Source organism: Sceloporus undulatus, chromosome 4 (assembly GCF_019175285.1).
Source record: "Sceloporus undulatus isolate JIND9_A2432 ecotype Alabama chromosome 4, SceUnd_v1.1, whole genome shotgun sequence".
Taxonomy (NCBI): domain Eukaryota; kingdom Metazoa; phylum Chordata; class Lepidosauria; order Squamata; family Phrynosomatidae; genus Sceloporus; species Sceloporus undulatus.
This window is the reverse complement of record NC_056525.1, coordinates 246,757,971-246,785,696: the sequence shown is the minus strand read 5'-3', so window position 1 is coordinate 246,785,696 and position 27,726 is coordinate 246,757,971. Positions and strand designations below refer to the sequence as shown.

At 40.8% G+C, this 27,726-nt stretch overlaps 1 protein-coding gene across 2 annotated transcripts in view; it reads right to left on the bottom strand.

The window, feature by feature from the left end:
- The window catches only part of LOC121929579 (adhesion G protein-coupled receptor B1-like), a 222,386-nt gene that overhangs the window by 7,440 nt on the left and 187,220 nt on the right, over positions 1 to 27,726 (bottom strand). For both annotated transcript variants that reach the window (XM_042465272.1, XM_042465273.1), the window contains 6 exons: positions 24,570 to 24,741; positions 20,524 to 20,619; positions 19,100 to 19,154; positions 11,015 to 11,724; positions 9,028 to 9,063; positions 7,111 to 7,218 (listed from right to left, as the gene is read on the bottom strand). In XM_042465272.1, the coding sequence (XP_042321206.1) occupies positions 7,111 to 7,218; positions 9,028 to 9,063; positions 11,015 to 11,724; positions 19,100 to 19,154; positions 20,524 to 20,619; positions 24,570 to 24,741 (1,177 nt within the window). The remainder of the gene's footprint in view (positions 1 to 7,110; positions 7,219 to 9,027; positions 9,064 to 11,014; positions 11,725 to 19,099; positions 19,155 to 20,523; positions 20,620 to 24,569; positions 24,742 to 27,726) is intronic.

Sequence of the window (27,726 nt, the reverse complement as noted above, 5' to 3'; positions counted from 1 at the left end):
TCTCTCCCAGCGGTTTCATGTAAATGTTAAATAGCATGGGAGACAGAATGGCTCCTTGAGGGACCCCGGTTTTAAGGGGCCTCTCGTCGGAGCACACGTCTCCCAACTGCACCATCTGGGACCTCCCGGAGAGCTAGGACCGGAACCACTGGAGCGCAGTGCCCCCGATCCCCACCTCTGCCAGGCGTCCCAGAAGGATAATAATAATAATTGGCTGACATTCTGTTAGGCAATTAATAGCAATAGCAGCTTCATTTATATACTGCTTCATACTGCCTAAGTCAGGGGTAGGCAACCTGCGGCCCGCGGGCCGGATGCAGCCCGGCAAGGCCTTGGAACCGGCCCCCGCCTGGTCCTGCCGCCGAAGCCTTTGGCCTCTCGCGTGAGGGCGTGGGGCCTTTGGCCTATCAGGAGGCGGGGGCAAGGGGGGCAATTGTCTATAGAAGCCTCAGAAATATGCATTTATATTAACATTTTTTTAAAAATCAGCAAATTTTTTTGCATGTCCTCCATTTTTTAAAAAAAGTGCCCTCCATTTGAAAATTTTGTCCTACATTTGTCCTGGTTTATTTATTTATTTCATTTTTTTAAAAAAAATATTTAATTATTTATTTTTTGACTTCGGCCCCCCAGTTGTCTGAGGGACAGCAACCCGGCCCCTGGCTCAAAAAGGTTGCCTACCCCTGGCCTAAGTAGTCTCTGAGCAGTTTACAACTGCAAGCTAAATGCCCCCACAAGCTGGGTATTTATTTATTTTTTTGTTTTTTTAATTAAACATAGAAAAAACATCCATATACAAATAACAACATTAAAACATACCAACACATAAACATACATGGCTACTATGTCATAGTAGCAGTAACATATAATGCCTTTTGTGTTATGTTTACTAAATATTTCTCTCTACTTCCGAAATAAGATCTCTAGCCTTCCCATGTAAATTATAAATCATTTCCCATATAATTTGATGAAGTTTTATGCAAATATACTTCCTATTAGCCTAAAAATTATTGTGTTACTTTATACACATTTTATTAAGTGTTTAAATCGAGACAATATATGTATTGTTGCGAAACTGTAGTCAGAATAACAGTACACCTAGTCTATTAAAGTTATATTCTTATATTGTATATATTGTATATAGAGGAGGAGGGAGGGTCAGGGAGAGTAGAGAAGCAGTATAAATCCTCCTGTCTCCATTTCTCATTCTTATTTTGTTTTCTTGTTTTCTCTATATTTTATTACACATAGCCAATCCTCTTCTATTTTTTCCTTTTGTTTTTCCTTTCATCAAAGCTGCCAATATCTCCGTCTCCATAGCATTAGAAAGATTTGAGAGCCAATCTTCTAAATTGGGTTTCGCTGCATTCTTCCATGACTTGGCAAAGATAATCCTTGCTGTCGTGACCATATATAAAACAATACATTTAAATTTTCTCTCTCTTACTGTATTTAGATCCGAGGTCATGTTTAACAAGAACAGGAGTGGGTCAAGGGGGATATTTTGATTTAGAATCTCACACATTGCTTGATGGATTTTCTCCCAATATCTTTCCGTTTCCCTGCACGTCCACCACAAATGGAAAAAGTTTGCATCTTTTTTGTTACATTTCCAACATGCTGCATTGTGTTTTTTATATACCAAGTTGATCTTATGAGGAGAAATGTGCCACCGATGCAGCATTTTTAGGAAGTTTTCTTTATAATTTTGGCAGAGTGTGAAATTATTAGAGTTCGAACAGGTTTTTTCCCATTTCTCCAGCTCTATAACTTTGCTGGGTATTTATTTTAGTGATGGCCCTGGAAGGATGCAGACCTGAGTCAGGCCAGAGCGTTTGGCTAGTATTGAACTCGCAACCTTACAGTTCCTGAGTGAGTGGCTGCAGTACAGGCATTTAACCACTGCACAACCAGGGCTCTTTCTATTAAGATAGCATAGGCTTATGACATTGTAGGCAGTGAACATGAGCCTAGCTTATGGCACTGTGACTGTTTGGTATTCACATTTACAGTCATAGCACCACTGCCATGACTGCAAATGCCTCCCCAAAACCCACCTTGTAACTGAGGCAGCTGTAGAGAGACAGAGTTCTGTAGTGTGGATGAGTGGGATGCTGATGAATGATACATCTCATCCCATCGGTGAGCCATGATGCACTAAGGAGATCTGTCAAGACCCCACAGTGGTCCCAGCTTCTCCTTGTCACACTGTGACTCAGTGGAGGCATGGGGATGGACTTGTCATCTTTTAGCACCCTGCTTGCCAGCACCACAGAACTCCATTCTTTGGTACTGGTGCCTATACTTGAAGGTGTACGTGTGTGTGTGTGTGTGTGTGTGTGTGTGTGTGTGTGTGACATATGATTGAGAGATGGAGCATCACCACAGCATCATAGTTGTGTGTCTGATCCAGAATCTCAACCATCACTTTGACACCCAGTACTTGAGAAATTGTACTGGTAGGATATCTAGGTCTGTATCAGGAGGCCGCTAATGATACAGGCTTCATTCTGCTGGTGAATTATCTTCTAGACTAGATGAACAACTTATGCCATTTTCCATGGCCCCCTTGGCAAAGAATGGACTTCTTCCATATTTCCCTATATGTTTTTGTAAAAAAATAAACACCTTTCTCTGAATCTGAAATGTTATCATCAGAATTCATTGATGAGAACTGGCTATTTCACTCCCTGATCCAGGTGTTAGATTCACCCTCTTGTCAAAGCAAGTTCTCATGCTGATTAATTTCATCCATTACCTATCTTTTTTCCTAAGTTGTTATCATTATTATTATCTTTATTTATATCTCACCTTTTCCCCAAGACTGGGACCCAAGGCACCTCACACATGAAGAAGATTATAATTACATTTTACTGTATCATCACTAATCACTTTAAATTACTTTGATATAAAACTGAAGAGACAAATGCTGAAGATCACACAATAGAATCTCCAAGGGAAAAAGGGAAGATTGCTGAACATGTTTCAGCCTATGTAAGTATTTCAGCAGCCGCCTTCAGGGGCACTCTAAGAAACTAGCAGCAGAAACTTCTGAAGTTGAAAATCTCATTCCATTTGCTGGACCAACCAGACATTTGTATGCTAGTTTCATAGAAAGCAATTGCAATGCTTACATAGGGCAAAATGTGTTGAGCTTGTTTCAAAATTTTTAAAAATTAGACCATCTAAGTACACTTAGAAACACATCTCCATTTTTCTCTCTCATGGATTATAATATAATACTACCAGGACATGATTTCTTACTACTTGCCTTCAGTGCTTTAATCCTTGCCATAACGGCCTATTTATACATGCAAATAATTTTTACTATTGTCACCCATTTAGGAGAAAGATAAAACAATGTGCTCAGCTTCATGTGCCTTGTTGTCCCCCACTGCAGCATTTCCGGGTGTATCTTTTAGAATGTAATAAAATAATTTATAAGTGATTATATTTATATATTCACAATGCAATCTATATTGCACATATTCATTCAGAATTTGGTTCCAGTGAGTTCAATGGGACTTTCTTAGATGGAAATGGGATTGCGTACCTTTTACTGTTACATGTTGATATTACTTTTAGTATCACTGTTTCATTTTTTGTTCATTTTAACTAGAAGCCAAAATGACTGAACTGAGGCTATCATACACTGGACACTTTATGAGATAACATGACTTGCAGGAAAAAGACAATAATGCTTGCTAAAGTTGAATGTGGCAGGAAAAGAGAAAGAAAATACTGCAGATGAACTGTCTCACTTTGCAAAATCAGGGCAGGACTCTTTGCAAAATCTCAGTTTGCAAGATCTGAGCAGGGCTGTTAACAACAGGATCCAGAAACCTGTTCAGGACTTACATCTTCACAAGTGGACTTACATCTCCAGGAATTAGAACTGGTCAGTTTTGTAATGTCCATATCCAACAAGGGGCCACTGTTACATTATTATACAGGGGATCTAGCAAAGTGGCCAATGCACATTGGGACCAATGTACAATAGGACCCATGCACATCAAAAATGATACACAATAGGATGTGCATTGTGACTAATACACATCGGTCCCGATGCCCATTGGTTCTGTTGTACATCAAGACACTGGCTAGAGAGTGCTGATACACATCAGTAGAGCCCAATGAGCATTGGGACATTCTTGCTAGAATCCTGTTGTGCATCTTTGCTCTTCCCTAACAGGGTTTCTTAGCACCTCTGCTGTGTAGCTAAGCATATATAAAGTTAGGTAATGTAGACTATGATAGAAGATTCCAGTCAGAGTGTCCTGGAAATCTCTCATTCATAGGGTTACCGTATGTGAAAACCAACTTCACAACATAAAACAACAGCAACATTTAATTAATTATTAATTCTCCATCCTTAGAGTCTCTGTAGAAAGATAATAAAAGAAGCAATCAGATGTTCTTGCAAGCCATGCCAATGAGCATCACACTGTGGTACCACACTTGTCCATGGAAATACACAAGTCTGAATTCTATTGGTTAGTCTCAACTAAAGGAGACTCCTTGTTTCAATTGTTGAATGGGGAGTGAACATGTAGATTAATCCCATTGGTTCAATAAGTAATTGATGCTAACAACAGGATTCAGGTCATGGTTGACATAGCCAAGTGTACTCATGTGCACAATATAATAATCATCTCAAAGAGAAAGCAAATTAGGTCTGATAGGAACATGCTATTAATTTTCTGCAACTAAAAATAATAGTGAGAGGTTGTAACAATGAAACCAGATGAGAAGGAACCCAAAGAAACTATGATGCCCAAATGCTTGTATGAAAGAAGTACCAACTGTGAATAGTTTGGAGAGCATTTCATCTTTTTTTTCCCACTTGTTCAACATTGTAAACAGGTAATAGGTTTAGGAACAGATTTGTGGCAGTAAAACATGCTACTGATAAAGATGGAGGTAGGTGCCATCTTTGGGTATTGGCAAGGCAAGATAAGATCATTGTCAGTTAGGGATGGCTTTGAGGAAATGCAGACAAGGCTCTTACTGTGCAGGTGGATGGATGGGAAGACCTGCCTGGGTCTTCTGTGCTAGGTGATGCCAGGTGTGAAAGGGTCAAGGAAGGATTCAAGGGATGATTTGCTCATAAACAGAGAGGGCTAGGTATTCATACTGGAGAGAGAATGCATTTGGAGACATGCATCATGGCAAGGTTTGGAGTGAAGAAGTTTTCTCTAAGGAAAAACAGGCAGTAAGACTTACGCTAGCGTTAGTTTTATCACTTCCACCCGAAGAAACACTCCACCGTTTTATAGCCTAAACATATAAGAAAGAACAGGGTGTTTTTCCCCCTTTCAATCAACATGGGTTGGCCCACACTCATGAACCGGAATATGGCTGCTAGGCCCAGGAATACCATAAAGTAATGAGAGATGGCTAACAAGGATTTGGCAAGCGACTTGATATTACAAAATTCAGCCCGGGTAGAGCACTATGGGGAGTGTTACTCGTAATATAGTCGAATGAGTTTCTCACAATTGGTGGATGGACCTTCTGAGGAGAGCATGTTGTAACGGAGCAAAACTCATATTGAGGATCTAGCCATACATTGAGATCTCATCTTTTTGAGCTCAAGGAAGGCTGCTTTACATGGGCAAAGTAAGGTACTATGACAGCCAGCATGGTCTAATGTTTTGAGTGTTGGACTATGACTTTGGAGACCAGGGTTTGATTCCCTGCTTGGCCCTGGAAACCCACTGGGTGACTTTAGGTGAGTCACATACTCTCAGCCCCTCAAAAACAGTGATAGGTTCATATAAGGTCACTAAAACTCAGAAACAACTTGAAGGCACACAACAAGCACAAGACACCATAGTGTTGAGGAATGTTAACTTTTGTGGATTATAATGTGAGCCTTGAGGGCCTAAAGATCAGAGCAAGAAATCCTTTCTAGTCTTCCTTTCACCTTATTTTTGTCTACAGAGTTTGTAGACCACAAATAGATACCTTCTGAGGTTCCAGGGCTCCTTTTCCTTTTCTCTAAACATTTATGGTCTGGCTGTGTCCTGCTTCTAAGAAAAGTTCTGGGGTCATTACATTTAAAGGGGAAAATGGAAGCCCAGATACTTCTAGGAGTATGTGTGATATGCAGTTTGAGGAACACACAATTGTGTAGATGGTTCAGGAGATGGTGAACTGCACTGGGAGGAAGGGTCCCAGGATGGTCATCTATGTTGTGGATAATAAGGATGGAAGGAATATTAAAATATATATTTGAAACATTGTTGTAAACATGCTTTTTAAGTGTGGGGGACCTCTGAGGGGAAGAATCCTGGACTAACAAGAATTTCTGCAGTTTGAACCTCATTTCATGCAAAATTCACATACAGGCTTTTGGTGCAGAAAATAGAATTTTCTGCACAGGAGACAGCATTTTCTAAATATGAAAAATGATATTTATATGCTGAAATATTATTTCCTGCACAGAAAATGCTGCAACTTATCATGTGCAAAATTTGCATTTGCATAGAAAACAGTGCTTCACAAACAGGAAACAGCATTTTCTGCCTATGAAATTATATTTATACATAGGAATGTTATTTTCCACAATGCTGCTTCCTGATGAGAAGATGCTAGTTTTTGTGCAAAACAATCACATGCAAATTTAGGCAGAATAAGCCTCAAACTGTGAAAAGGCTTTGGAAACTGTGCGGGTTTTTTGAAGAATTTCTTGCAGCGGGAAGAAAATTGTGAATAAAAAGTATTTGCTTCCCTCGAGAAGAAACATAGAGAGGAATTATATCCCTAACAGAGAACTAGGAGAATGAAAAGTCATTTTGCATGCACTGAGAATTCAGCAACTTGAGGCATGTCTCCATTCAAGAAAAAGGCACTGTGAAAAGAAACATTCCAGTGGTACAAAGGCACCTTCCCTGGATGTAGCATTCAAAAAACCCATAACAGAGTTGCCTTAAGGTCACCGTAAACTGGAAATTACTTGAAGGCATACAACAACAAATTCAGCACAACATATAACTCTTTTAAAGTTAAGATTAAAAAACTGGAGTGACTTCGCTGCCTAACTGACATGGAAGCCATGAGCCATCACTGCTCCAGAAGAGAGGCTCCAGGAAATAATTCAAGACTCACCTTGCAGTCTGTTGTTGTTGGAGATTCCTTGTCTTTCTCTGCATGCTGCAGTTTCCGGTTCAAGTCCTGGAACATGTCTTGGTGACGTTTTCTCGTGTGCATTATTTTCTGTAGTAGGCAAGGAAAGACACACCAGTGAAGACATCCTGAGTCTTCCTGCAAAGCTTTAAATGAAAATGGCTAGAAATCCTGACCCTTGCAGGAGTATTCATGTGAAGATGCTCCCAGCCATATGTCACTGTGTTCATCACAGGAGTGGAGGGATGTCATCCTCTCTTCCCATCTCTTCCCATCTTTCTGCACACCATTGTCAGTCAATACTTTAGCTGGATTTTTTTTTTATAGCTACAGATTCCTGTTACAAACTTGCATAGGGCTCTGTCAACAGGCCTTACCTTGGCTGGTATATATGGCAGTGCATCACTCAGTGAGATCTGATACCTTCTGTGAAAATGTGAGAGTGAATCTAGTGGGCTTTTATTTCTGTCACTGTGCGGCAACCAAATTTTGGGCAACTTCCTATAGGTTCCAGGTAGTTCAATTGCCCCCTGGGCATGATGAACTTGTCAACACTTTGGTTTATGCCCTATCTACCTACAGTATATTGATTTTCTAGCTAACTTTGTATGCTACCATGCCCTATCAGGGGACATGCTAGCCAAGTTTAAATATTTGAAAGGGTGTCAGATTGAGGATGGAGCAAGCTGTTGCTCCAGAGAGTAGGACATGGAGCAATGGATTCAATCTAGAGGAAAAGAGATTCCACTTAAACATTAGGAAGAACTTCCTAATGGTAAAAGCTATTCAACAGTGGAAGATGCTGCCATGGCATGTGGTGGAGTTTCCGTCTTTGGAGATTTGTAAGCAAAGGCTGGATGGACATCTGTCACAGAGAGTGCTTTGATAGTATCTTCCTGTGTAGCAGCGGGTTGGAGTGGATGGCCCTTGTGATCTCTTCCAACTCTATAATTCTATGATTATACAATTGCTGGGTCCAGCTACAGTGACATCCTAACAAAACCCCAATCTGCACAGTGTAGGCATAGATCCTGCACACACTGGTAACAATGAACTTTTTGGTGATGATATTAGCCCCCTTTTAAACAAATGCACTACTACTGCAACATCATGGCTGTGCTTCAACACCAGGATTGCAGAGCTTAAATCTCTGTGTACTTTGTCACCCTTGTGTTGAAGGCAACATTGTACAATTTAATACAGATCAAAATGTGCTACCAAATGCACAGCTAGATGTGTTAGCATATGCAGATAATTGCATGAACACGTGTGAGTACATGTGAATGCACATACATATGTACCAGAACTATGTTACTACATATCTGAAGGGATGTCATGTAGAAATGTAGCAAGCTTGTTTTCTGCTGCCACAGAGGCAGAGAGCCATGCTGCCTCCACACTACAGAAATAATCTGGTTTAACACCACATTAACTTCCATGGCTCAATGCTATCGAGTTCTGGGGACTGTAGTAAAGGAAAGTTCTGGTGCCACAACAAACTATAATTCCCAGAATTTCAAAGCATTGAGCCATGACAGTTAAACTGGTGTCAAACTGGATTATTTCTCTGGTCCCTGTACTGGGAGGAAGGTGGGATATAAATAAATATAATAAACATAATAGTAATAATAATAATAATAATAATAATAACAACAACAACAACAACAACATATTTCTGCAATGTGGAGGCAGCCAGTTTTCTCTCAGTCACACATTATTTCAGGAAATGTCGACCACATTGGCTCACATTGAAATACATGCTGAACAAAATATTCAAGCATCCATGAATGAAACTAGCTTTGGCCTGGGGCAGAAACAGGGGAGACAAGAAGCTTTTAGTTCATCCCTCCTTGTCTTTCAAAATGGAAACAAAACAAGTAGGAAGCAGAAGACACTCACCTCAAAATCTAGTTCTGCATAACGGGATTTCCGTCTCTGGAAATTGAAAGATTTTTTTTTTGAAAAATGCTAATTAAAAGTACATTGATTGTGTCATATGAAATAGTTCATATCTTGTCATTAGATTGCAATAAGATTTAGAGACACACTATTTGAAACCACTGGTTGATCTTGGACAAGTCACACTCTCTCAGCCCCAGAGGATAGCAATGGCAAATCCCCTCTGAACAAAGCTTGCCAAGAAAACCCTGTGATAGAGTTGCCTTAGTTGGAAATGATTTGAAGACACACAGCAGCAACAACAAACACATATTACTGGGATAACAGAAGTGAACATTATTCCTGTTAATTGTCTCATTCCCCCCAGAAATCAGTGATGTAGACATCAGTTGACTGACTTGGATTCAAGTCAGTCTGAAGTTGTTTCAATGACTCAGTTTGGACTTGACCTGACAATAAATGATGCACTGACTTGACTCAGTTCACAACTTGTATATTTTTAGTGATCAACCTGCTGGCCTAACTTTTATCTGGAAATGTTATGGAACAGAAAATGGTTCTCCTCCTTTGAAAAACACTTCCTCTCACTGCTTTTTTCCTACCAATCACATGATGGATGGTGTACTTTACATCTGTCATAAAGAAAGTGCCCAGTCTCCTCAAGCCCATTGACTAGTGTATTTGCTATAACCCTCTGAAAAATGCAAACTGAGTTCAGAATCAAAAGTAGTTTTGCATTCAATTGGTGGGGGAAGGAGAGGAGGGGGCAGAATGTTGTCCTTCCCAGTTGGCTCCAGTAAAAGCAAACAGCTGCAGCCTCTCTGAGTTTGTGTGTTGTTCCTGATTAATAACTTGTGTTTGCAATGTCGCTGGAGCCAGGAAGATAAATGTCTCAGATTTGAATCCTGTTGCTAATCCCAAATGCAACCAATTGTTAAATGATGAGTTAGACCCTGTGCAAATCCAACTGATTCAACGGGTCTACTGTAGTTGGGACTACCAATAGATTCAAGCCTTAGATAAGAAGGGTCACCATGAAAAGATATTCTGAAGGTGAAGAGATATTCTGATATAGTTGGTTACAAGGAAATGTCTTACACCAAGGAAGGATGGACAAAGCTGCAAGAACAATAGCAACAGCGCTTACATTTCTATACTGCTTTATAGTGCTAAGCACTCTCTAAAAAGTTTACAGTTTGTAAGCTAATTTCTCCCAACTTGGTGGGTACTCATTTTACTGACCTATGAAAGGATGGGAGGCTGAGTCAACCTGGAGCCCTACAGGACTGAACTCACATGGTTTTGGTGGCTGTCCTGGCATTTAACCACTGCACCACCAGGGCTGAACCACCTAAAAATGTGACAGTTTTCTTCCACCGTCCTCCCAGAGCTCCCTAAACCTCTTCAAAAGTCTCAAACAAAAGTAAAACTATCAAAATGATGGTTGGAAGTGATATTGCATCATTCCAGGCATGCTGGTGCAGTCTGCTGTCAGGCACGGTGGAGAAAATGGTCCCTGCCTCCTGCACAGTGACCCAGCCCTGTCCTAGAGACTACCCTCCAGCTATTGGGGAGGGGGGTGCCAAAGGATGGCATTGCCCAAAAAATATGAATTCTGTCCCCTGAAACAAAAAAAAAATTCCTTCAGTCCTCATTGCAGAGAGTGAGACTCTTAGCTTTGCTGTGTTCAGATTCCCTTAGTAACTTCTCTGCCCTTTTTCTTCTGATGGCTAAATGACATTTCTAAATTCTAAATTCTTAGGGGAAATTTTAATCATTTGCAATGCTACACACTGGGCGGCAATGAAACAAAATTTCACTGCAAGGGCACAATTTTTATTTGGGAGGTAATGCACACATCCTTTCCACAGCTCCTGTAGCTACACTGCTGGTACATGAGATCACTTTGAACATGAGATGCTGTAGACATAACTAGGACATTATGCTTTAAAGAACAAGCATTACCACCTAGCTGGCTGACACTTACCTCAAGGGAGCTCATGGAAAGGGTAGAGATGGTCTCACTCTTAGATACTACTCCAGAATTACTGGACTCGCCTGTGTCACACAAGCTGTTTGGCATTTTTGAGTCACCAGACTTGTTAACCAGAGGAGGGGACAACTGTTGTTGTTGCTGCTGCTGCATCATAGGGGAAGCCTGAACCTCTCCGCAGCTCATCCCCACAGGCTCCCTTGGTGGGCTCTTGACAACAAAGCCTGGGTCTGTGGCCATGCTGAGATGGATCAGCCTTGTTTGTGGCATCTGGTCAATGTTGATGCTATATTTTGTATCATCCTTGGGTGGCGGTGGTGGTGGTGGAGGCTTAGGCCGCAAGGTGGAGGTGTTGCTGGGCAGGATAACATAACTGGTGTCTATGGCTTGATCTTGTGCCCGGGAAAGCTCTGAGTCCAGCTTTTTGAAGATATCTCCATCACAGATGTAGATCGACTTGGGAGGCTGGCTCTTATCCTTCTTCAAAGTAAGGGTGTGGTTGCTGAAGTCATTAAGGTTGATGGCCCCTAGGTAATGTGGTGACCCTTGGAGGTGCATCTTGGAGACGTTGGCTGGAAGACTGTTAAAGTTGGATGAACCCTTCTGCTGGTTCAGCTTCAGCTTCTCCTCATCCTGCAGTGAAGGGCGCTTCAGAGTCCCTGTGATGGTCATGGTGCGGCAAGTGCTGATGTCTTTATTGAGCACTAACAAGTTGGGGGGAAAGTCACACTGTCAGTAGATGTAATACAAAAACATCTTGCAACACAACAGAAAAGACTTCCACAACAAATGATGCTACCAGACATTTCACTCTCTTCATCTAGCATAGAGATTCCAGTTTGGATCACTGTTTCACTCTATGACTCTGTATTCCAAAACACTATCCAAACCTTGATCCTTGTTCCAAAATTAGAGGTTATGCTTTGAATTGTTGCTGAGGTAATAATATCCAAGGCAGCCACCCATCCATCAGAGCAAGGAGGAAGAAATTATCTGATTTTTAATTTACCTGGCATAAATGCGTTTACTCCACATAATACATTTCAAATGAATCTCATATTCCCAAAGCCTCCCAAGTGGGGCTGCAAATGTTAATAAAGACTGGAAATAATTCAAACATTATCTAGGGATGCCGTGATAATCCACTAGATTAGTTTTGCACGACGGATATTGTACTTCTGCTGGAAGGGACAATATTTAGTTTTATCCAATTTAATTTTAATCAGGAAAAAAACTAGCAGCATCTGGACATGCAAAGCCTTAGACATATCACTTTGAGCGGGGGGTGGGGACAGAATTGCCTGCATGAACAATGTTATGCACAGTCTCTGAGATGCATGTAAAAAGGCTACAAGGGCCCATGTTGAAACTGGCAAGATTTCTTCCCATGCTCATCTCTTCAACATGGCTAGAGCAGAGGTGGGCAAAGTACATCTCCTAGGGGTGTGCATGTGGCCTGCAAGGCAATTTTTGTGGCCCTAACCCTCTCCAGTTTTCCTGGACTACCTTTTTCCTGGCCAACAAAAAGTGGGTGCATAGCCTCCCCTGGAAGCCTTTAAGAAAGAGGATTCACCTTTGAAATTAGTTAATTATTGTAAATAACAACTTTCCAATAGGACCTAAAAAACACAGTGCACACACTCACATACACATACACCAAGAGAGGTTAACATAATTTTGCTTGATCTCTTCTGGCCCCCTCTTTTTTTTTGGGGGGGGGGGGAGTCTGAGTGACGCTTGGAAAAGAATAGGGACAAAAATGGTCCTCAAGTCTTTTTCAGTTGTTTAGTTGTATCCCAGATGGACAGAATGTGTGTCTTCTGTTTGCGATGTGAGCTCCAAATCAGCATATATGTGTCGTATCAGCTGCAATGTCATCAGATGAAGGCCTCAAGTGAAGAACCAAAGGATCCACTAACTACTTACCCAAAACCTCTGCATAGATGCCCTACCAACCCATTTCCTCCAATGAAAAAAGGTCCAGTTAAGATGGGCTTTGTGGCCTCAGTAAGACAATTCCTAATACGGCTGCAGCATTATATGCCCCTGTGCAGCTCTGGCACCTTATAAAATACATTAGCGGGATCTGAGCTTTGAATGGGTTCTGAAGGCTACCTTGGGCAGAAAGCAGGCAGACACAATCAAAGAATGACAACATTAAATTCTAAGGCTGTAGCTACACTGCAGAATTAAAGCAATTTGACATCACTTTAACTATCATGACTCAATGAAGAATATCACACAGTAAGCCTCCCACAAATCGTCAGGAAATAGTCAGAAATCATGGAAAATCCGTGATTGGCATTCACACCCCATGTGCTTCTCCCAAGAGTAAATCGTAGTGGAGGCATCAGCGCTCGCTTGCCCCATGAGTAAAGTGTCCTTGGAGCTGCCATTTGGCAATAACGGGATCTTGGGGAGAGGATTTGGGGGAAATGTTATTTGAAAAATTCACAAACGCAGAGCCAATCCAAGATGGTTAAGTATTTGTTTTTTCTAACCATCTGATATGGTTTTGTGAAACAGTTTCTTTTGGGAGCATGTTATAGTCTATATCTCTGTGCACTCAAGAAAGTAATAATTTCTCTCCCAACATGATGCACCCAGATATTTTTGACTACATATTTCTCACTGTCCCACTCCACTTGCCATAGTGGTTGGAGATTCTAGCTGTTGTAGTTCACCAGGTTAGGGGAGGCCATTTTAAAGCATGAAGAAGGTATGGCATGCCAAGGATGACAACGTATACATTGGAGGAAGCTTGTTTTGTTCAGTTAGTGCATGTAAAAAAAACCCAACATATGTGTGCAGAGACAATTCAGAGTCTTGAGACAAACCGACTAAATAGATGTGTTGATGTTTCCTTCTCAAATATGTCTTCTAATCTGGATTGGTAAAGAGGACATCCATGCCAAATTCTTTTCTTTATTACAATCAGGATCCCAGAGTCAAGACAGTAACTCCATAACACAATGAATTTGCTTTCCATTTTCTGAATGCTTCTTTATTCAATGGGGAAAGGGATCATTTAGTAAGTGAGCCAGTTTTGTTTAGCAGTTTTGGTATTGAACTAGGACTCTGGGAGACCAGGGTTTGGATCCCTACTCAGACAGGGAAGTTCACTGGCTGACCTTGGTCAAGTCACAGTCTCTCGGCCTCAGAGGAAGACAAGGGCAAACATCCTTTGAATAGTTTTTTGTGGGTTCTTTGGGCTATGTGGCTGTGCTCTAGAAGAATTTATTCCTGATGTTTTGCCGGCATCCGTCTCCGAAGATGCCAGCCACAGATGCAATGAAACATCAGGAATAAATTCTTCTAAAATACAGCCACACAGCCTGAAAAGCCCAACAAAAATCTATGGATGCTGGCCATGAAAGTCTTCGACTCCTCTGAATAAATTCGGTCAAGTAAACTTCATAAAGGATTCATCATGAGTCAGAGTTGACTTGAAGCCAGACAGAAACAACAAAGTAAAGGACACCATTCTGTTTTGCTTAGTATTATATAAGCTAGGAGTGGGAATCATGTCATCCTGCAAATCTTGTTGGTCTATAGCTTCTAGTATCCCTCACTATTGCCAATGCTGGGTAGGGCTGCTGAGACTTGCACTCCAGCAATAGCTGGAAGGTCACATAATTAGCACTCCTGTTAGAAGCAACACTGAAGAAAAATAACCTTCAAGGAATCTGAAACTGACTTGTTTATTTAGAAAACCCTAAGACTCAATGGGGGAACTGGAACCAGAAAATTAGGTCTTTGAAGTGTTCTGTGCAGAAATGTATTTTTAAGGTGTTACCATTTTTTACTGGGATGGGGCAAAGGAAGACATGCATGTGTTTAGGGCCACTTTCCCCACCTGAGGCCTTTGGAGGCTGATGGATCCCATGCCAATAAGCTGCTGTATCCATTGTGGAACATAGTTTGAACTTTAAACTTTTAAGGTATTGTAAAAGAACAAATCTTGCCAAGAAAACTCCATGAGAGGTTGGCCTTAGGGTTGCCATAAGTCGTAAACAACTTGAAGGGATACAACAACGGCCACAACAAAATGTATTGCTGATTAAATGGGATACAACAGATGGATGAGTGAGTACATGTGGAAGTGATGTGGGTCACAAATATACTGATTCATCTGTCCTTAGTTGAAGGGGCCACTGGCATATACTTGTCTCTCCAGATACATGATGCAATTGTAGAAATAATTCATCCTTGCTTTTGACAAAAAGAGTCAAATATTAAAATCTCCATTAAATACGTTGTTGTCATATGTCCTGCCCAATCTTGAACTGGTCTGGAAACATAGAGTTGGAAGAGACTTCAGGGGCAATCAAGTCCAACTGGATTGTCCTTTACTATTGTTTCGAAAACCGAGCAACTCTACAGAGGTTGGTTCAAAATTAGATTAACTACAGATTAAATTTTAGGCGGATGTAGATTCCCTCCAGTAGGAAGAGGATTTTAGGATAAATGTAGGTGAAACAAAGGTACAGATCTCAAGTGCTGAAGTGGCTTTCTCTCTCCCTGTCATCCAGATGTTCATTCAGTGATCACTCTTGCCAATCCGCAAGGCTGGAAAAATTGCTCAAAGCCACAGTGTTCAGCCAGAGGATTTGAAAAACTGAACATGGGAATGATTTAGCATGAGTATGGAGTGGAGGTAGGAACCAGGAGAATTCCATTTGGTCCACTTTTTAAAGTGAACTCCTCTAAATTGTACCTCCTGGACTAATATGTGAATCGAAAGACGCAACATTCAGACCACATGCATCTCTTAATCTTGCTGTGCTCTTGATCTCAAAAATGCAAATATAAAGAAGTGTATGTTCAGCAATGTTGAATCATAACTGTAGATACTGGAGAAGGTTATATAGAAATATACCTGTGTTGAGTAAAGTTCAAAACACACTGCAAAAATAATGCAGTTTGAGACTGCTTTAACTGCCCTGGGTCAATGCTAGGGAATCCTGGGAACTGTAGTTTTGTGAGATGTTTAGCCTTCTCTGTCAGAAAGAGCTCTGGTGCCACAATAAACTATAGTTCCTAGGATTGCCTAGCACTGAGCCAGAGCTGGTAATGCGGTCTCAAACTGGAGTATTTCTGTGGCGTGTTTTGGACCTAAGTTAGGTAAAACTGCATGGGAAAATATTTAATTTTAAAGCAGTTATTTAAAAAAAACATACTGATGATTGAATGGGAAACAACAGATGGGTGACTGAATACATGTGAAACTGATGTGGATCACAAATATACTGTTGCAATATCTGATAGAAAGACTAGGGAGAGAATGACCCCAGTCCAGTGAGCAACTTTCCAAATTCTCCATCCCAAAGTGAAAAATGTCCCCCAAGAATAAAATGACTTTCTTGGGACAGGAAGTTATGTTGAAACATCCCCTGTTCTCCCAACCCTTGAAAGCAGCTGAAATCAGCCAAAGACCTAGATGCTGAAGGATAGAATTCCAGTCACTTGCAGATGCTATTTTTAAAGCTAATTTTTGACTGAATATTGAAAACCTACATAATGCAATATATGTGGGCCAGTGGTAAATGCACACGGCTGAAAACGCATTGAACAACTGCAATGCACAATGCATTGAGGCAATGCATAAAGACAAGGTGCATTCAAAAACATTTCTGTGTACTTTTTAATGGGCTACCATATATGCAACAGTTACATTTACGCAACTCCATTTATCTTGCCATCACCTGGATATATCTGTTACACAGTGCTCCCATGCCCAAATCATTCCACTAACAAGATGCTGCCCATAGTCTGTGAAGATCAAAATTGTCCTCCCCAAATGCTGCAATTGCCCACATCTGCTCTGTGGGGACTCTGCTTCTCAAAAAACAAGAATTGGATGGTGAGAATAGTGGATGAGCACTTGGAAATGATAGAAATAAATAAGGTCCATGGGTATGGATGGCTGGATGAATAGAAGAGACATATTAGTGAAACATTAAGAGTGAGGACAACTTAACATGTTACTCTGAACACACAATACTTTATGAACGTAGCCAACTATATAGGCATAAATCACCAAGATAGTCCTAGTTAAAGTAGGACCATTGGATCAATTAAATTTATCAATATGTTGACTCATCACTGAACAATTGATTCAATGGATCTACTCTAGTTGGGAAAAAGCAACATGATTCTCTCCATGATGTATGGATTCAGTTAATGTGTATACTCAGTAAAGAGATGGGGTTGTGTCTACCCCTTTCCCAGGAAATTCAAGGTATACGGGTAAGCAAGCATTTCTGACTTGGATGGGGGAAAAAGTAGACTGATTGAATCAACTGCTGAATGGTGCATTAACTTTTATGTAAATCCCATCGATTCATTGGGCCTGCTCTAGTTGGGGCTACCAACTAGGAATCAGGCCATCACATGACAAAGTGTGGGATATAAAGTAAGAAAAGAGATGGAGGGGAGGGGAAAGAAAGGAAATGAAATGAAATATAGGTACAGGAGCATAGAGAAATTATTCTTATCCTTAAAGAGATCCTGGTTTGGAAGATTGGAGTCCTATGCAGGGTCTGAGAGAGCTTGGAAGCAGGAAGAGGGATTTTAAGGAGCAACTCATGAAATTCCCAAAGCATCACAGGTTTTCTCCAGGTGAGCAAGGGTTGCAAGGAGGCAGGGCGTTTAAGGGTTGGGCAGCAGGGGGAACACTCTTAACAGAGCTGTCACTGTCAGCAGGCACAATGCTCTATCTACTTAAGCAAAGGGAGAGGGTGATGACCCAGGCATGTCTGCAGGGCTGGAAGGAATATCCAAGGGCACAGATTGGAACAGAGCAAATGGGAGGCAAGAGAGACACAGGATGGTGAAGACACTAGTTCACCTATTGTATTTCCAAGCACAAGCATGATCCAGAGGAAAGAAAGAGACATGTGGAGAGCCCTCAAAGCTTTAATACAGTCCTTCTATGGCTAGGCCAATATCAGTTGATCTTTTGAAATGATGCACTGTCCTGGTGAGCCTTCAATGGGGAGATTGCATCAGGATTCACCATAAAATCTTTTTACCTCTGACTTCAACATTCCCCGTGACATGGTTGGACTGCTTTTGGGACACAGGATGATGGCCTTAAAGGCCTGCCTATTCATGCTATCCACCCCCCTTCCTTATCACCTATCAAAATGGTTGCAGTAATGTTACTCTGGTGGAGACGGGGGGCTCTTGCTGCTGGGCTGGGAAAATAAGGGCATTGCCCTAAATAAGAATTAGGTCCCACAATGAAACTTTTCTTCAGTTCCCAAACGTCTAGCAATGTAGAGGCTGAGACAATGACTTTTTTTTCATCTAGAACTTATTGGTTGTGTTAAAAGTCCCTTGGTCACACTGCCTGCTCCTTTTTCTTAAAACAGAACTTTCTTCAATGTCAGAAATATGATGTTTGAAGGAAATTCTCATGTGGAGAGTGGGGAGTTCTTATTTGAAGAGGAAAGTTCCTCATTTTGCACTCCGTTGGCAAGCTCAACATGGAAATGTACAGAGGAAGATGATCTGCTAAGGCCTATCCTTTTATGTATAAAGTAGGAGGGGAAATTGTCTACTTTTTACATTAAAAGGGGGCCCAAAGGTAAGGGGAATCTGAAACTCCACACCCACATTCTCTATTCTCCTTAACTTCTGACACTTTTTCCTGAGGCCAGTTTAGAAAGTGCCTGAAGAAATGAAGCAGAGAGAGGTCTGAGATCTTGTCTTGAACTGTGATTCCCAGAATCTCTTAGACAGCATGGGATTTGTAATCCAGAAAGTAATGTTTCCAGTCTCTCTTTGGGCCTACAGCATCTCTTCTAACTCTCGCCCAACAGAGATTCCACTTGTCCTGGGTGATATCATAAGCATATAGGAGAACAGCAAAAGGAAAGTAGCCATTCCAGGTTTGGGTGAATTAGCAACTATTTGGCAGGGCAAGACAGGTTGAGCAAGGGACAATTCAGACACAGAGACCACACAATTCCACACACAGAGAGAGCAAGGACACACATACACACTCAGATATATATATAGAAAAAGAAAAAGTCAAGTTCAATCCCCAAACCAGGTCACTTGCTGATGTCTCACCTGTAATGTGCTCACCTGATCTACAAGCCATGTCTACGTCTTTCTCGAAATCAGTCTGAAAGACACAAAAAACACAGGAGGGATGTGGTCAGTGGGGGGAAGGAGAGGACCGGCACGGGAGGGAGAAGGGTGGGGGGCCTGAAATCCAAAAATGACCATAGTGCAAAGTCAGGAAGCAAACAATAACTTTAACAAAACCTTGATGTAAATAAAAACACAGTTCTTTTCAGAACAGCAATAGTGCCAGCCTGCTGGACACAGTTTTTGAATATTGGAAATATTGATCTTTTCCACAAAACCCTTTATTTTGCACAGAATAAGGATTTTATGTAAAAAAAAATCTTTTGAAAAATAATTCCCCAAATGAAAAAAAATCACTGCAAAATGCACAAAAGCTCTTGCAATTCCAGCCAACAGGCAGAAAACTTTCCAATGAGAATGCAAAAAGCAACTATTTGTATCCCTAAAAAGGACCAGTGCCACCATGAGTAGATACATTTTTTGACAGATGGAAAACTTGTAAAACATATCCCTGAAACCCATCGATGCACATCAAGGAATGTAATTCCACTGAGTCAGCATAAGATGAATATCCAGTGTTTGCTGTATGAACAGTAGAATTTCTTCCAGTGACTACAGAAAAGGGGCTGATCTGTACTATAGGCTGAATGTCTTTCACTTACCCAGGTTAATAGTAGTGTAGCCTAAACTAGAACATCATTTGGCTGAACGAAACTACTACAAGCGCACAGGACAAGTGGTTTTCCCAGCAGAGACAAGGATTAGGAGATGATGTGCTTAACTATGATTATGAAGAGCAAAATGATTGCTCATAGTGATGAATACATCAAGGAGAAAATACACTGTACATTGGGGGCTGTGCATTGTCAAGGTAGTGTGATTTTCTATGTGTGGGTTTCATCCTTCAGAGAGATGTGGGATCAAGAGAGCACTCTTATGACTGTGACTGTTCTTTGGCTTCTTGAAGCCTCATTATCTCCATCAGTCCAGTTTGTCACATCTCTTTTCTAGTTTCCAGCCTGTACACGTTTCAATAACCCCCTCCACCATTCCTACAGGCACCCACCCACCCTGGCCTTGAACAATATATTTCATCCTGCCTTTGTCCCTCAATGACCATAGTTAAAAGTGAACTTGTCACAGCATCACCATACCCACAAGTTTTGCATTGTCAGAGCTATTCATACAGTCTGATTATAAAGGTCCTTCTTGGCCACCAGTTCACTCCTTGCATCTGAAGTAGTAGACCAAATCTATGAAAGCTTATGCTACAATGCCTTTCACTCAGTTAGTTTCAAAGGTGCTAAAGATCCCTTTGCAAACTGATATTGCAGTCTAACATGGGCAATGCATCTGAATTCAATCAATCCTGGAAGACACCATCAAGAGGCACTTTGTCCTACCATGAGCTGAGCATGTCCATTTTGAAATGATCCCCCAGAATCTCCATTCCCTTCTTCTTGACGATCCACCACTCGGCATTTCACAGCATCCTGAACCTAAAACAGGATGTTGCATATGTCAGCATCAACACAATAACATCTGACTTCATGAATTATGGAACTAGGAGGTAACTGGACCCAGTTCTGCCACCGAAAAAAATAGTCAGTGAAACCAGATGATGGATATACCATGAGCAGCACTCATTAGTATTAAGATAATGATCCTGGAAAGCACAATACGTATCAAATAGCTGATTTTTAACATGTAAATTTATATGCTGTTTTATGCTGCAATTGAAGAATCTTTTTGAAAAACGTAAACATTTCTGAAAATGTAATAATGAATCTGATCAAGAGGTAAGGACCCAGGGATGGAAAGAACATTTCAAAATGTTATAAAACGATTGAAAACCATGGTTTTTGTTTTTTTAATCCTGAGAAACCCTGATGAGAAGAATCATGGACTGATGAAAATCTTCACTCTTTGGGGCTTTTTGTACAGAATAAGTAAAATGTACATGTAAAAATAGTATTTTCTGTACAAGAAACAAGTTTTTTTTCTGCACAGAAAATATTTATGTGTGGAAATATTATTCTTGTGCAGAAAACATGCTTTCCTGTGTAGAAAATGTTGTTTTCTGTGGAGAAAACAAGCATGTGTGAATTTTGTACAGAATTGAAGTCCCAGATTGCAAAGAGGTTCCATAAAGTGTGAGGTTTTCAAAGTCTTTCTCACAAAAGGAAGGAAACTGCTAAAATTACTCATGACTTCGCTCAAGAAAAAAATTTGTGATGAAGTTCATCCCTACAATGGAGATGGATGACTTTGTAGGGGTCAAATACAGGGTTGGAGCCAGCTTAGTCATGTTTGGATTAGATTTATGGAAATCAATGACAAAAAGTAGTCATAACTAGCTGAGGTCTCACTCCTTTACACAAGTATGACTTTTGCAAAAAACAAACAAACAAAAAAAACCACAATGTTTTTGTACAAATTAACATGCAAAACAATGATAACTGGAAAATGTGCAAAAACTTTTACAATTTCAACCAGAAAGTAGAGAACCTTTGAGTAGTTTCCTCCTTTCATATGGAAATGAAAGAAGCAAGGATTAGCCTGGTTCCAAGCAACAGAATCTGATTTACTTAATTTATTTGAACTATTTATATGGTACCTCCCAGCAAAAAGAATGTGCTGTATATTGTTAAACCAGACCACAATCAAAACATGAATGGGGATGTGAACATCTCTTTATCATTCAGCATTTTCATTCTGCCCTTCTTTTATAGAGGATTGTGAGTCTGCGGCTGGGATCCAGTTAGGGTCATACACATGGGTAAATTTCCCTTATGCATGTACGTAAGAGGCACTATGGGAGTTGGTATTCTCTTCCTTCCTCTTTAGTGCCCAAAGCCCCCTCAACATGTTGAAAAGCCTCTGAAGTTTCCCCAACCCCATTGGCCATTCCTTGGGGAGTGAGCCAGATTTCAGAAGCATCTTCCCATAGCCAGATGCAAAATGATGACATCAATGCCAAGATCTGTCAAAGACTTCCAGGGTTCTCAGTGCCACAGTAATCCTTTCATGTCTGGCTATGGGGATGTAGCGAGATGCTTCTGTGTTCCTGCTTGCTCCCCGCGAAGCAGAGAAAGGTTGTGCTGGAGGGGAGACTTCAGAGGCTGTTCAGAGGGGTGCTATATGGCTCAGCCTAGCATAGGTTTGTATACAAAACTGCTGTACTACAATGAGCCATACAGGATTGCAGCCTGCCTTTCCTTCCGGAACTGGCATTTGCACAACTTTCAGCACACCTCCTGTCAATGTTTTACACACACTGAAGCTCCCTTACATGTACAGTTGTACTTTCCCCCCAGTGCATAACTTCTGTGTTCAGTTCACATTTACTGAGTTCTGCAGATGCAATTGTCACACATTCACCTGTGCGTTCTTGAATGGTGCAAAACTGTTAAGCAGTACCTCTAATGTATCTGTTGATACACTAGGGTTGCAATAACAGTCCTTGTGCATCCCCCATTGCACTGCGGGACAACCAACAGACTCATTAGTGGACAGTTGGCTGCACAATGTCAGTATTCAGCTGACCACAACTGCAACTTGTCTATATAAGTGCATATTTACACAAAACTAGCAAAGACTAGGACCTTGCCTATTTTTTTCACCTTGTGCAATTTAATTGATGTTCATAACATTTCCCCATGAAGTAACATTTGTTTCTATGTATCTCTCCCCGCCACCCCCATATTTAAATATATTTTTAGACAGATATCTGAAACATCTTAATTTGCACTTGCAGAGCTGTGTACTAACTTATGTAGGCAAACATTCTCTGTTCCCTAAACCTTCCATACAATCATAGAGTTGGAAGAGACCCCAAGAACCCTATGCAAACACCCCCGACAGATGGCCAAAGAAGGAGACTCCACCAAACCCCAAATTGCAGCATGATCCACTTTTGAACAGCTCTTACGGTCCCAATGTGCTTCCTAATGTTTACTGGAATCTTTTTTTCCTGGAGCTTGAATCCATTGCTCTTTGTCTAGTCTCTGGAGCAGCAAACTACAAGCTTGCTTCATCCTCAATATGACATTTTTTTCCAAATATTTAAAAATGGAGTCTCCTTCCTTGGAGGTCTTTAAGCAGAGGCTGAATGGCCATCTGTTGGGTATGGTTTGATTGAGAGTTCCTGCATGGCAGAAGGGGTTGGACTGGATGGTCCTTGGGGTCTCTTCCAATTCTATGATTCTATGATTCTATGGCTATCATGTCACTCCTTAACCTTCTTTTCTCCAGGCTAAACATAGCCAGCTTCTTAAGCCTCTCCTCACAAGGCATGGTTTCTAAATCTGACCAAAACAGAATACAGTGAGATTATTAATGTCCTCAGTCCATATGCTAGGCTCCTATTGATGCAGCCTAGGATCATATTAGGTTGAATTGCTTAATTATTATTACCTATTATTGTATTGATTTATATTCCACGTTCCTCATGGTATAGGGACTCAAGGCGACTAACAATTAAAACAAGTATGGAACAGCTACAAAGTACTGTACTGTACAGCTATAAAGTACTGTGGTGTTACAAAGACGAATTTAGCTAAACCACTGCCCTTTAACTTAACCTCCCTTCTCACTACAATTCAGTTATGTGGGGTGTGATCATTCATAAATACAGGTTTCAGTGTCAATTAAATGTCACCCTCCTGTTCAGTAATATTATTCTTATGTGGAAATAAAACATGGCCTTCCCCTAAGCAAGCTAAGATCCTAATTTTCATGACTTTAAAAGCAGCATGGGAAAATTATGTATTTGGAGTGTTTTATTCCCTTAAAAAAAGGAAATTTCCTCAGCTCTAATTTTCTTGCTGCATTAAGATATTTGCTCCTGACCCAATATCAAATGATCTCAACAAGTGTACAGTGAAATCAATTTAACAAATCCAAACAATATAAAACATTAAAAAATCATTTAAACAGGTTCAAAGCCTATTAAACAGTTTGACAAGGTAAAATAATACAATTAAAAGCCACTTCACAGATTTCAAGCAATTTATAATCATGATGCATTTGTAGATTTGAATATATTATGCCTAGGTGTGGTGCAGTGGTTTCAATGTTGAATTATGATTCCAGAGACTAGGGTTCGAATCCCAGCTTGGCCATGGAAACCAATTGGTTGATGTTGGGCAAGTCACACACACTCAGCCACAGAAAACCCAGGGATAGGTTTACCTTAAGGTTGCCCTAAGCTGGAAATGACTTGAAGGCACTCAACAACAACAACAACAACAACAACAATCCCATATGCTTTAATTAAAAGCCCTGTTTTGACTTGGCACCAGAATGATACCAGCATTGGCCCAATTGGGACTTAAGGGGAGGGTATTCCAGCACTAAAGAGGGCTCCCCTAAAAAAATAAATACTTCAGACTTTGGCCAGGTATGTATATAGGGAGGGGGCATTTAACTACCCCTTTTAGATACCCACCTCTCTTCTCAAGATGCAATGGACCATGACAATGACAAAGCCCTCTAAGGAGTCAAAGACTGCAAAGAGGATCTGGAAGAGGGCAGACCGGCGGTCAGTGATAGCCAACACTGCTGACATCCAGGTCAGAGCGAGGAGAGGGAGTACCACGCAGGAGCTCCAAAGGGATGCCCTGGGAGAAGAAAAAGAAGAGAACAGCATTGAGGATCTTCAGAGGTCCAGCTTGCCATGTGGTGGCCACTCTTACAAGCTTCCTGAACCCAAAGTGTTGCAGAGGGATGAACTTTTGGTACAGGCTGAATTATCTGAAATGGTTAAGTGGCCAATGAAGTAAAAATACAGATGGATGCAGAGAAGAAGAAAAAAAACAGCTTGGACTATTGTCTCATGTAGCCCTCAGCTAACTCACTCTGCATGTCTGTGGGACAGGCCAAAGATGCCAATCCTTGTACCTGATTTAAAGAAATTCTGAATTAAAAACCAGACAATGTCCTTTTTTTTCTATATCCCTGAGAGCAGTACCATACTGGTTAGGCACTCAGTAGCACATAAATGGCACCATTGTATTGCTATGCCAATGAAGAGTCCAAATGAAGAACAAGTCAGAGCAAGTCCATTAAATGATTCCCCCAGAGAATGCTTGAGGCCTCTGACAAACAGAATGATCTAATGTACTGGTTCTAAACCTTTGGTCCTCACAAAAAATATTGAGCCTGATTTGTGCTTCATCAATTGAGGACATTTTGGAATTCCTTTTGGACAGAAGGTTGAAGTGTAGATCTAGGGACATTTTTTGGAAAAGGAGGCTGTGTGGCCGCCCTGTCTTGAATGAATATTCAGCTGCCAGGCCATTCAGAATTCAGGTTTACCAAAAGAGTGGGCTAGATAAATATGCTTGCATGTGGTGGGAGGGTAGTGGACATACAGATATACTTTGTGTAGACGGTTTCTACTATAATCTTCATGCACTAGGTATATATGTATGTGTATGTGTGTATATATCTATATCTATATCTATATGGAATATTTATCTATCTGTCCATCAATGTATAGTGGGCCTTTGGTATCCATGGGGGATGCATTCTGGATCCCCCTGCAGATGGTAAAAAATGCAGGACTCAAGGCCTGTTGTTTGCAATGGGTGCTTGCTCATGCCCGCACCGGCATGCGCCCACTGTAAAAGGCAGGACTTGCCATCTGCGGAGGCTCAAATCCATGGATGGTAAGCCCGCACTTGGCATGGGTGCACTGCATCTGTAACTTTGGATCTGCATTGTACAAGTTGTGTTTTTTAATTCCAGGAAGAACTGTGAAGGGTTGCAGGGTATACAAATTCCCCATGGCCAGAGGAGAGTTTCTGTGTGTGGATTCTCGGGTGCTTCACCCAGATAGCCAGGAAAAAACGCAAAGTGGGGCCGATATAAAAATAACCATAGATACAGCAAAACAAAACATGCACTTCTTGTGCTGTGAGAAATTTCCTGAATTCACTAAATTCCAATATACCACAAATGCAATCAAATTTAATGTCCCCATGTAGTTTTAACCCACTGTATGTACCTCATTTCAACCAGATAGATAGATAGATAGTTAATTTGATTGAATTTTTATCCAGCCTTTCTACTAAGATGGGATCCAAAGGCTCTAAGGGAGAAAACTGTTTCTAGCTGTTCAGATGAAAATAAGACAATATGCCATAATTCTAGGGATAGTTCTCTGTGAATTCTAAACAAAAGAAAGAAAAGGAAAAAAGTGACCATTAGTGATTAAAAGGGTCCATCCTAATGCTTGAGGGTTAAGAAGCAACCTTAGTATAAATGAATACCTCTTTTTCAAGTGGTCTACTTGTGTGAACAGTGCAACTTTGGATAGACAGAGTGCACCAGGAATTAGTTATATTCAACTCATGTAATTAATAACTAGTTCTTAGTTGACAACTCTTGATTAACACTGCATGTCATGTAAACATTTTGAATGAATCAGTGCTAATTCAAAATTGGCTCTTAGCACACTCTTCTAGAAATATAGTTTTCTATCTTGGAAAGGCTGAAAATAACTCATAATCCTGCTTGGATTGGCATGGAAAATAGCATTTATCTGCAGGGAATGGTCAGGACCTGGTGCTTTATTTCTGTAGTACTTATTTTGCATTTCTGTATTCTTCACAAACATTTTATGGGAAATATCTCCCAGTGGCAGAGAAAGGCCATCTAAAAAGCATTGTCAAAAGTCCTTTTCGCATTACATTAACATTAACAACCAGTTCAAAGGGTATGATCCATTCTGAAGAGAAGAGAGACTTTTCAAACATGTATAAAATCTTCTTCAGACTAACTGAGCAGAACATGAAAATGTATGAAACTTTTCAACTAGATAAAAATACAATAAAAAAATGTACAAAACCAAAATGCAACCCCACCACAAACCACTTCTCAGTTGTGGCATGTCTCCCATTCCTAGTTCCTCAATTCATTGCATTAATTTGGTTAACAGAAAAAGTCATCCTTTGCAACATTACATAAATAAAATTGACTTTAAGGACAAGCACAAGGTAGGGAGAACAGAACCCAGCCCAACCAAAAAGAGTCAATGGAGAAGACACACAGGGGGTCAGCGGTGGGCGGAAGGAAAGAGACTGATGACACAGAAGCAGAGGTAGCAAGGAGCAAGCAAGTCAATGGGTCAGTTTGGCTATGATGATTTCCTCATTGAGTTTATGCAACAAGGGCAACTAGGTGTCATTGATATCTGCTCAGCCTGATGCAGTCGATTGCACAAGTGAGGCTGAGGAGTTTGGGAAGACTTTTCCAACAGATGGCCCATGTGTTAAGCACCCTAAAGCATTCTTCATTGATGCTCAGTTCTAGGAGTGTATAATAATGAAGACAGCATCATTGGTTAGTATTTCCCCAAAAACTTTGGTTGGATTGGTGGGTGGTGCCAGTGGTCTCTACCAACAGCAACAAAAAGCAGCGTCTGAACTGAAGTGGGATAGCTAGGACCAACAGAAACAAAGATCTCTTTTGGAATGTCTTGTTTTGACTCCCTTGTAATATTACAGGCAAGATTATTGTCTCCACAGTCTTCTAAAAGTTAAACAACAGCTTTTCCTCTACTACCTTTGGAAAGTAAAGTGAGGGGCAGACTGTAAACCTAT